The sequence below is a fragment of the Mus caroli genome, unplaced genomic scaffold (assembly GCF_978045245.1).
Source record: "Mus caroli unplaced genomic scaffold, Mus_caroli_1 scaffold_10, whole genome shotgun sequence".
Classification (NCBI taxonomy): Eukaryota; Metazoa; Chordata; class Mammalia; order Rodentia; family Muridae; genus Mus; species Mus caroli.
Window position 1 is genome coordinate 125,193,809 of NW_028227265.1, and position 11,789 is coordinate 125,205,597.

The following is an 11,789-nucleotide window of genomic DNA, read 5'->3' on the forward strand; positions in this document are numbered from 1 at the left end:
CAGAGAGCTTAGGTTCAATTCCCAGCACCCACGTGAAGTTCATCCCTAGGACCCACTTAAAAATGATAGCTCTGAGCATGAGAAGGCGGAAGAATCCTGGGGCTCATTCACCAGCCAGTCTAGCCTACTTGAGGAGCTGAGTACAGCGAGAAGCCCCATCTCAAAACAAAACAGGGCAATGGCTCCTGAGAATGACTTGTGACCTCCACATGCACATAAACATGCACATGTACACATGCGTGCACATATACAAACACAGGAAAAAAATAATCATACCTCTCTCAAGAAGCTTGCCTTGGATATTATTTACCTTCCCTCCCAAGCTAGAACCAGTGTCTTTCCAGGTGGCCTCCCCACTGCTCTTCACTCTATGGGGCACCTCCTCACCATGCAGTTCACCCGGAGCTGACTCTGCTTGCTCCCTGCAACCTCCAAAGACACATCATGACTCTGGCAGGCCCACGTTGGAGAATCTGGAGCCTTTCATACAGCCTGGGACCCTCCAGCTCAGATTCTGCTGGCCTGGGTGGTTCTATCATGCATGGAAAATGGCCAAGGCCACTGGGATGGGGCCCCAGAACCTGCTCAAGCCCAGGTCATGTAAGATGAGGCAGGCCTGACATCATTTTGCAGGGATGCGTGATACCTGAGATGCTGAAAGGCACCTGGGGTATGGGCAGAAAAGGACTATCCTAGGGTGAGAAGACAGGTGGCTACATCACCCTCTTTCTCCCAAAGGCCCTATGTATGTGGTCCCTACTTTCATGCCTACTGCCCCGGATGAAGGACAATGCCTGGCAGGAGTCAATGTATTGTTTGTGTTGAAGCATGGAAATGGAGGGTACAGACAGGGGTGCTTGGGGGTCCTCCCAGCCACTTGTCAGCAATCTCAACCTTGACCACATATGGAGTTGGAACTTAGGCTGAAGTTGCTGGGTGAGCTACACTAGTATCCCATGCTTTTGTCCTTAAACTCTAGAGTGACATGCTGCCTTTGGTTCTCTCTTTAAAACGTTTTTTTTTTTTTTTCATTTATTTTGTTGGGTGTGGGGGGCAGGCTGTGGTGTACATGTGGAGATCAGAAGGCAACTTCCAGTAATATGATCTCCTTCTACCCCCTAGGTCTTGGGTATTAAAGTCATCCAGCTTGGAAGCAAGCACTTTACCTCCTCAATCATCTTTTACCCACCTTGCATTCATTTCTTTTGCCATCCCATATTGCCATTTCTGTCTCTCTCCTGTCCTCTTCCCTGTCTCCATGCTTCTTTGGGTGCCTCACACTGTCTTTATGTCAACCTCAGATCCTCTTCCCAAAGTCAAGCATCTCTGTCTCTAGATTCTGAATCCCATCATCAGAGACCCCACCACTCCAGCCTCTGTGCCACACAGTTCAGCTCTCTTGCCCAAATCACCTCTCCTGATGATCTAGCAAAATCTTGGAACTGTAGGTTATACCTCCTTCACAGACTAGATGGAGACTTGGAGGGTGTCCCATGTATAAGGGGTGTGAATAGAAGTGCGGCTGGGGGGCTGGTGAGATGGCTCAGTGGGTAAGAGCACCCAACTGCTCTTCCGAAGGTCCAAAGTTCAAATTCCAGCAACCACATGGTGGCTCACAACCATCCGTAATGAGATCTGACTCCCTCTTCTTGAGTGTCTGAAGACAGCTACAGTGTACTTATATATAATAAAAAATAAATAAATCTTTAAAAAAAAAGAAAACCACCGAATATACTATTAAAAAAAAAAAAAAGAAGGGGAGGACCCACTGACCCACCTTGGGGCTTCTGCCAGCCTGGCCATCATTGGCTTAAGAGTGACATATAACTTGAGTCCTTCCCTTCTCTCTTCCTTCACACCTTCATCCCTTTTTGTCCTTCCTTCTACTCCTTCCTTAAATCCCACCCACCCATCTTTCCTGACATATCCTCCCAAGTGCTGAGTTGATATATGTACACTACCACTGTGCTGCTGGGTAGGAGTTAGTTGTTTTATGTGTGCATGTTGAGCATGTGAAGGCACGCGTGCCATGACTCATGGAGAAGTCAGAAGAGTTCTCTGGAGTCAGTTCTTTTCTTCCACCTTTACGTAAGTTCTGAGAATTAAGGTCAAGGCATCAGGTTTATGTAGCAAGTGCTTATTCCCAATGAGCCATCTCAAAGGCCCAGGGCTCTGATCCTGATGCTGTATTCTGCCTTTCCAACTGTCTGCAGGCACACCTGCGGCAATGGTTTTTGCTCCCAGCCCAATCTGTGTACCTGTGTGGATGGGACCTTGACCCCCAGCTTTGGAGTAAGTAGAAGTGAGTGAGCCTCTTGGGGGAGGAAGAGAAGATTCTAGAAACTTGAATGTCACTCGGAGCCTAGGTTGGTTTTGTTTTGCTGGACCTGGTCAGACCCTCATGGAACATCGTTACTTTACTGTATGTTTCTAATGATCCATAGCATCATTGGGGTGTAGCATGAGCTGCGTGACTGGGGCAGCTGCCGAGGGAAGTCATGTCTACACTGAAAATAAATACTATGCCAAAATGTGGAGGTGAGAGGTAACTTGCAGGAGTTGATTCTCACCTTCCACCATGTAAGTCTGAGTGATGAACCTCAGGTGGTCACACTTGGCAACACACACCTTTATGAGCTGAGCCATCTTACCAGGACCCCTTTTCTTTTTCTCTTTTTTTTTTTTTTTTGGCAGTTTTTGTCATTTTATTTAAACACAAAACATGCACACCAGCCATCTATTCATTTTCTTCGCTGTGTAGCCTGGCGCTGGGATTGGTGACTCTGATGGCCAGCTGTGCTGCTCTTTCTACAATGGCTTTTCGGTTCTTAGAGGACACGTTGTGAGCAATCTCAGCACAGTAAGATTTGTTGCACATCAGCAGCACTTCCAGCTCCTTGACATTGTGGACCAGGAACTTGCGGAAGCCACTGGACAGCGTGTGCTTGGTTTTCTTGTTGCTCCCGTAACCGATGTTGGGCATCAGGATCTGGCCCTTGAACCTTCTCCGCACCCTGTTGTCGATGCCTCTGGGTTCCCGCCAGTTTCGCTTAATTTTCACATATTGGTCTGACTGGTGTCTGATGAACTTCTTGGTTCTCTTTTTGACGATCTTGGGCTTCACCAGAGGCCAGAGGGCAGCCATGGTGCCGCAAAACAGATGGCAGCCACCTCGTAGGCAGCGCCGAGGAAGAAGCTTGCTTGCTTGCTTTATTTATTTATTTATTTATTTATTTATTTATTTATTTATTTATTGTTTTGAGACAGGGTTTCTCTGTGTAGCCTTGGCTGTCCTGGAACTCATTCTAGACCAGGCTGGCCTCGAACTCAGAAATTCGCCTGCCTCTGCCTCCCAAGTCCTGGAATTAAAGGTGTGTGCCACCACCACCCGACTACTTTTTATTTTTAAAGATTTTGTTATCTTAAAATTATGAGTATGGGAGAGTATTATACACGAATACAGGGGACTCTAGAGATCAGAAGAAAGTATCAGATTCCTTGGAGCTGGTTGTGAGCTGCCTGATATGGGTTCTAGGAACTGAATGCTGGCCCATGGTAAGCACAGTACACATTTTAATTGTACCAAGGCATCTCTACAGCCCCATAAGGAATTCATTCTTTCCTTCCTTCCTTCCTTCCTTCCTTCCTTCCTTCCTTCCTTCCTTCCTTGAGTTTCCTCACTATGCAGCCCTGACTAGTCTAGAAATGGTATGTAGACCAAGCTGGCCCTGAATTCACAGAGATGCATTTTCCTCTGCCTCCTTAGTGCTGCATTTATAGGTATGCACCACCATTCCAGACTCTTTAACTCTTTAAGGGAGGATTTTGCTGTATACCCTAAAGTGGTCCTGATTTGTAATCTTCTCATGTTAGCCTCTGGAGTAGCCAAGATTACAGGTATACACCATCATGCCGAGTTGAATTCTATGTCTTAAAACGTTTGTTGAATGTGAGTGGGTCTGTGTAAACTAAACCAGTTGAAAATGGCTGGGTGTGGGGTAGAGAGAAGAGAGGTGGAGCTGAGATACCACTCTGGGGATGGGAAAGTTCAGTGTGAGATATGGGAAGGCCGGAGCTGGTTCAGGGGTCCCTGGGCCTGCAACAATGCTGGGGCTGCGGGGTTCTCTGACTCTTGGACATCCTGGCATCACTGGGAGTCAAGGAAGAGCCAGGGGAAAGGGAAGCTCTGCCTTGTCCCAGCAGTGATTGTCCTTAGCGTAGTGGAGGCAGATTGTGGCTAGGAGGGCAAAGAAGCTTTCTACAGGAGAATTAAGCTGCAGCTCTGTCGTCAAAGGCCTTGTCCATGACTCCCTATGATGGATCTTGATGAAAGAGACAGTCCGTGGTTCTAAACAATTTATTGGTTGTTCATGACAGAAAATGGATGCATAATGTACTACCCTTCTCGGGGTGAACCTGACATTAAATAGCTTTTGCAGGGAGGAATGTCTGGGAAAGGAAGCTTGTTGGCTAAGTCCTCTGGGCCTCTAGGTACCTTAATAGCATGGGGAACTCTGTTTTGAGCCTATATGAGCATAGGACACCTTGCTTTAATGTGAGGAATATGGCACATGTTCCAGGTCAGGAGTCTGGCAGGGAGCAGGGAGCAGGGAGTCACCTAAGCCTCAGGTGTGTGCCTACCAAGTCTCCATGTCTCAACCTGCTCTACCTTACCAAACTTTCTGGCATGGTTTTACCATCCAACAAGTGTGTTACTCCAACCCATATACCAAGTGACTAGGAAAGCTGCAAGGACCTGAACACAATAGGTTCTTTGTGTGGGACCTGAACACAATAGGTTCTTCAACAGGTCCAGGTTGCTGTGCAGGCTGATCTACCCCTTGGTCCATATGATCTAGCAGACCTGGTGGTGCTTGAGGTGTCCGTGGCAGATAAGAATTGTGTTGGGAGTCTTTGGAAGGTGAATCACAGAACAAAGTGGCCATGGTGGCAAAGATGGGGATTAGGCATGGGCTCAGCAACATGAACCTCAACTCATCAAGACTGGCCTGGCTACAGCTGCTACTGAGTGCCAGATCTGCCAATAGCAAAGGCCAACACTGAGCCACAGATATGGAACCAATCCCCCAGGGTTACCATCCAGCAACCTGGTGGCAGGTTGACTACATTGGACCACGTCCTCCATGGAAAGGACAATGCTTTGTCCTTACTGAAGTAGATACTTACTCTGTTTACATATTTGCCTTTCCTGCATGTAATGCTTCAGACAAAACCAACTTCTGTGGACTCACAGAATGCTTTATCCACTGACATGGTATTCCACACAGTATTGCTTTGACCAAGGAACTTACTTCCCAGCCATAGAAATGCAACAGTGGGCCCACAATCACACAAGACCACAACCACTGGTCTTGCCACATTCTCTACTATTCGTAAGTAACTGACCTGATAGAAAGATGGAATGACCTTTTGAAGGTACAGTTACAGTGCCAATTAAATGGCAGCAACATGGATGACTAGGACATGGTTCTCTAGAAAGCAGCATATGCTTTGAACTAGTGCCCTAAATATGGTACTGTTTCTCCCATAGCCAGGATCCTTGGGTCCAGGAATTAAGGGGTGGGTAAAGGAAATAGGTCCACTTACTATCACTCCTAGTGACCCACTAGGAAAGTTTTTGTTTCCTGTCCCCATAGTGCTAAATTCTGTTGACCTAGAAATTTGATTGCAGAGTGTGGAATGCTCCTGCCAGGAGCCAAAACAAACATTCCATTAAACTGGGATCTCAGACATTCCCCTGGTCACTTTGGGCTTCTAATGCCCTTAATCCAACAGGCTAAGAAAAGAATAACAGTATTAGGAGAGGTAATCGATCCAGATAACCATGGGGAAATCGGATTGTCTTCCACAGTAGAGGTAAGAAGGATGTGGTCTGGAGTGCAGGAGATTCCTTAGGTTGTCTCTTAGGACTGCCATGCCCCGTGATTAAAGTTAATGGGACACTACAACAGCCTAATCCAGCCAGCATGACAAAGGACACAGGCCTATCAGGAATGAAGGTATGGGGTCACTCATCCAGGAAAGGAGCCAGGACCTGCTGAGGTGCTTGCAGAGGGTGGAGGAAATACAGAATGGGCAGTAGAAGAACACAGGGCCAGGACCAGTTGCAAAAATGAGGGTTATAATTAATGCGTTTCTGTTGTATTTTGTTAAGAATGTATTTGCACAGATATTTGTGTTTTCTTTCCATTTCTTTAACAAAAATTAAGAGAATATCAGTGAGTATTGTATTTCAGTTTGAGTTACTAAAAGGATACCCCCCTCCAAGGGACACATACCACTTTCTGTAAATGACCACTTCCTACCTGACCTCTCAGCTTTTAAGTAAATGAAATTCACACACTTAATTTTATCACTTAAAAGTAACTATTGTGCCAGGCGTGGTGGTGCATGCCTTTAATCCCAGCACTTGGGAGACAGAGGCAGGCAGATTTCTGAGTTTAAGGCCAGCCTGATCTACAGAGTGAGTTCCAGGACAGCCAGGGCTACACAGAGAAACCCTGTCTCGAAAAACCAAAAAAAAAAAAAAAAAAAAAGTAAATATCGTGTGGCATTTGGTACATTTACTTTATACAGCCACCACTTACCTTACTTTAAAAATCTTTGTGTCTCCCTTATGGGGAAAAGCATTAAAAATGTAGCATTTTTACCAGTTGTAACTAAATACTTTGGTGACAATATTACTAGAGTCCCAATATTATACAAAGATCTCTTTCTTCACTCTGTTGTTGTTTTGGGGGTATGTGTGTATGTGTGTATATGTAGGCCATGACACATGTATACAAGCCAATGAACAACCTTGGGTGTCAGGTGTCAGTCCTCACTATCTACCTTGTTTCTGGTATAGTCTTTTTTTTTTTTGTTTGTTTGTTTGTTTGTTTGTTTGTTTGTTTGTTTGTTCTCACTGCTGACTAAGCTAGAGGGCCCATAAGCTTCCAAGGAGTCTGCTATCTTCACATCACATCGCTCTGTAGACTCCCTGGGACTACAGATACACATTACCATGCTTGTGTGGGATGTGAGTATCCGAACTCAGGCCCTCGTGTAGCAGCTACTTTGCCCACTTAGCCATCTCCCCAGCCATCATTTCCTCCGTTTTCTTGCATTTACTGTCATGAAATAAATACAAATAACAAAATTTATTGTTTTATCCTTTCTTAAAAATTCGTGTTGCTGGAGGCTAAACACAAAGACTTGTATAGGGTAGGTAGGTCAGAGTCCCACCTGAGGTAATCTCCAGTGCTCATCTTAGGTTGGTTATTATCATTTTTAAAAGGAGAGGTTCCCTATACCCAGGCTAGCCACAAAACCAACACAAATTCAAGAATGACCTTGCACTCCTAATCCTTCTGATTTGGGGGATTACAGGTATGTACCACCATGTCCAATCCTTGCAGTGCTGAGGATGAACCCATGGTCTCATGTATGTGAGGCAAGTACTCTACTAACTGAGCTATGCTGTAGGTTATTTGATGACACTGTGAACCCCAAGATTGTGGGGTTTTACTGGAAAACCTGTTTCTGGTTGTGGTGTGGCTCAGCCATTGGCACACACACACCTTTAATCCCAAACAATAAAAGTAAAGTAAGTTTGTAGAAGGAAGCACCCATATTTGGAAGTGGTGTTTATTGAGTGGCAAAGTGACGAATCAGAAAAAGATTTGACGAATAGGATCTGCCCAACTCTCACAAGAGGAGAGAGGAAAGGGAATCTACTTAAAAGAACAGTGCAGACAGAAAAAAGAAGAGAGGAGGCAGTTTTACCAAGAGAGCTTTACAGAGAAGAGAGAACAAGCTAGACAAGGTGAAAACAGAACAAGCCAGAGAATGAGAAGGAGCCAGAAGATCACAACAGATTGCTAGCATTAGTTTGATGAAGAGCAATTCAGTCAGAGGCCAAGAGAGAAGCCAGACTGGATCGGTCAGCTTGGAGAGGAATTTGAGCCAGAAAGGCTGAGTTGAACCAACCAGTTAGAAATCAGAAAGAGTTAGAAAGGGTGAGTTTATTCGGCAGCAAGTCTCAGAGGCGGAAAATTTTCTAGACCTAGATTAGATTGTACAGAGGCTAGAAGCTTCTAGGACTAAGCCCTGATTAGCAGATGGGGGCAGTAAACCTTGGAGACAACTATTACATCAGTCAATAAAAATATTTTTACAGAACTACATTCCCAGTCCCATTTTAACCATTTCTGTATGAACAAGTCAATCACATTTAGTTATTTCCAGTGTTGTGCAATCAGTACTCCATTTATTCAACTTTGAACAAGTACTTATGGAGAACCTGGTACTGTGTACCAGGATCCAAGGTGTGACTTGAACAAAGCAGCCTCTATCAATTATGTGCATGTTAGCTCATATTCCAGCAGACTAGCTGTCTGTATTTATGGAATCTGCATCTTTAGCATCAAGCAACCTCAGATTTAAACCATTCAGGAAAAAAAAATCCACGTATATCCTGAACATGTAGCCTTTTTTCTTGTCCATAACCATTACTGCATAACCAATACAGAGCAACTATTTACAAAGCAGTTGTGAGTCCTCTCGAGAGATGACTTTAATGTCTATGGCAGGCTCGGGGGGGGGGGGGGGCGGGGAAGGAGGAGGATCTCCAGCATGCATGTTTGTAAAACAAACAAACAAACAAACAAACAAAAAGAACAAAAAAGTCAGGCACAGTGATGCATGCCTATAATCCCAGTGCTGGAGAGATGGAGACAGAAGGTTCTCCAGAGATCATTAACCAGCAGCTTATCCTAACTGGTAAGTTCCAGGTTCACTGAGAGACCCTGTCTCAAAAAAAAAAAAAAAAAAAAAAAAAAGGCAGAAGAAGTAAAAAAATTTTAAATAGGAACTGATTGAAGAATACACCTGATGTTGACTTCTGGATGCCACATGCGTGCACATATGTATATACACACAAAATAATCTCCAGAAGGCATACCAATGGTAACACACTCCTGTGTTGACAGGCTAAGGCAAAATTGTGCATTACATGCCTGGGCTACATCCTGAGAACCTGTCTTAGAAATCAAGGGCTAGGTTAGAGAGATGAGTTGAGGTAGGAGCATATGCAGGGGACCTAGTTCCCAACACCCACGTCAAGCAGCTCAGAACAACCTGTAATTCCAGCTCCAGGAAGGCTTACCTCCTCCTCTGATTTCTGCAGTCACCTGCACTTACACATGTCCCATACCCACACAGAGAGACACACATATACACATAGTTTTTTTTAACTAAATTTTTGGAGGGTGTTAAGACAAAATCTCCCTATGTAGTCCTGTCTTGGAATTTTCTATATAGACATAGCTGAACTTGAATTCACAGACATCTGCCTGCATTTGCCTCTTGAATGCTGGGATAAAGGCAGATGACACTACACCTATCAGAACTAAATAAATCTTTAAACAAACAAAAAAACAAACAAACAAAACCTGTGATTGTCATTCATTGGTAGGCCTCGGGTTCTATGCCTACCACTGCAGATGATGATGATGATAATGATGATAAAAACTATGGGGTAATATGTGTAGATGCTATGTAAATATTGCATCATTTTATATAAGAGGCCTGGTGTCAGTGCCTTGCAGATACCAAGACACAACTATATAAAGGTACTCACAGACAACCACACCCTGGAGAAGGGTATTTCACAGGCTCAACGAAGGTAGGGCAGACCTCCCTTCCTAGACACAGCCTCTTCCCTCCCTGTGTCCCTAGACCACAACAGGTCTGCCATCAGCACCATGTGCTTTAACACAGGTGGTAGCTTTGTGTTTCCACAACAACCCAGCTTCTTGCTGGCTCCTAGTGCCCAATACTGTGTGGGTGAGACCAGAGGCTGGACCTCTGATTTCAGAAGGTAAAAGAATGAGGGAAGGAGGTAAGAAGATAAAAAGGAGATAGCATCAGGGTTGAGGGAATGGAGGAAGTGAAAAAAGGAGACAAGGAAAGGGGGAAGAACCAAGAATAGGGGAGAGATGGTGGGCGAGGACACAGAAAAGAGGGAGAGGAGACAAAGAAAAGGTTGAGAATGTGGCTCAGTCAGTAAAATGCTTACCATACAAACATGAAGGCTTCACCTTGATTCCCAGAATCCACATTTCTAAAAAGTGAGACATGGTGACATCTGCTTGTATTCCCAGCACTGAGGAGGCAGGGACAGACAGCCTAACCTAGTCAGCAAGTTCCAAACCACTGAGAAACCCTGTCTCAAAACACAGCATGTACTGGAGAGATGGCTCAACAGGTAACATTGCTGGCTGATTCCGTGTGAGAACCTGAGTTTAGATCCTAGCAGTCATGTACAAGGCTAGGCATGGCTGTGTTCATCTGTAACCACAGAGCTGTGGGGGACAGACACAAGATCACAGGGAACCAGCCTAGCTCCAGATTCAGTGAGAGAGCCTGCCTCAAAGGAATGAGATGGAGTGTGTGTGTGTCTGTGTTTGAGAGAGAGCGCGACAGAGACAGCAGGATGCCTGACATCCTCTTCTGATCTCAATGTGTACACAGAGGTAGATATACATGAACATGGATCTTTACATATCATACACCACATGCACATTCATATGTATACAAAGGGGGATAGATATAATATGTGTGAAAAACAATACCTGAGGTTGGCATCTGTTCTCCATGGGCATATGAACACCACACACACACACACACACACACGTACACACAGAGGGATCTGATTATATTCCTAACATCCACATGATAGATCACAACCACCTATAACTCTAGTTTCAGAGGATCTGATACCTTCTTCTGGCCTCTGCGGGTACCAGACATACATATGGTATGCAGACCTATACAGGCAAAGCATTCATATACATTAAACAAAGAAACAAACAAACAAATAAAAATAGTACAGAGAGAGGGAAGGGAGGGGAGAGAAAGAGAGAGAGGAGGAGGAGGAAGAAGAGGAGGAGGAGGAGTGTCGCCTCTGTTTCTGACCAGCAGAAAAGAGCAACGATGACACTACGTTCTTCTCAAAGCAGTTTATTCAGGAACCTTTTAACATCATGCATGAATCTCTCTCTAGGAATAGTCTCTTGTGTGTATCTCCCTATATCTACGAATACCTCCACCCCCAATCGCAATCCCTTATATAATCTCTCAACCACGCCCCATCAGCCCAGTCCACGTAACAGCAGTCCATTGGCCAGAGTCATCACTTGTTATATGGTCCGATCTTGCATCATGGTGCACCTGTGCAGTTCTCACGATGGATGCGGCTTATTTTCAGGTGTATGAGAAAGTCAGGTGCAAGTCATGAGACTTGGCTGCAATCCTGGGCGCCATTTTGGGATTGCTGCCACACCCGCTGCTCCCCACGGAGGAGGAGGAGGGGGACGGGGAGGGGGAGGGGGAGGAGGGGGAGGAGGAGGAGGAGGAGGAGGGAGGCTGCTGGTTAGAAATAGGAACCAAATCCAGATTCTCTGCAAGAACAGCAAGTGTTTTCTCTCTCTCTCTCTCTCTCTCTCTCTCTCTCTCTCTCTCTCTCTCTCTCTCTCTCTCTCTCTCTCTCTCCTCTCTCTCACTCTCTCTCTCTCTCTCTCTCTCTCTCTCTCTCTCTGTGTGTGTGTGTGTGTGTGTGTGTGTGTGTGTGTGTGTGTGTCTTCTTGTTGTCCATATCAGTGAACTTCATTAGGATTGACTACAGAAGCATGGGCATCCCTTCCACCTGCAGCAACCACTGTATGTAAATACCCCAGGGGGTTTTCAGGCTTACCCTATCAGGCAGAAAGCCTTTATACTCACTTAGT

General features: G+C 45.2%; 1 protein-coding gene across 1 annotated transcript; it reads right to left on the reverse strand.

Moving 5' to 3' along the window:
- Positions 1 to 2,737: 2,737 nt before the first annotated feature.
- Positions 2,738 to 3,160, reverse strand: LOC110300695 (large ribosomal subunit protein eL32). The gene has a single exon (XM_029480938.2). It carries the CDS (start codon positions 3,143 to 3,145, stop codon positions 2,738 to 2,740), a length of 408 nt encoding a protein of 135 aa, XP_029336798.1. The 5' UTR covers positions 3,146 to 3,160.
- Positions 3,161 to 11,789: the final 8,629 nt, after the last annotated feature.

Excerpts from the sequence above, each read along its gene's own strand:
- LOC110300695 (XM_029480938.2), bottom strand. The coding sequence starts at position 3,145 with ATGGCTGCCCTCTGGCCTCTGGTGAAGCCCAAGATCGTCAAAAAGAGA.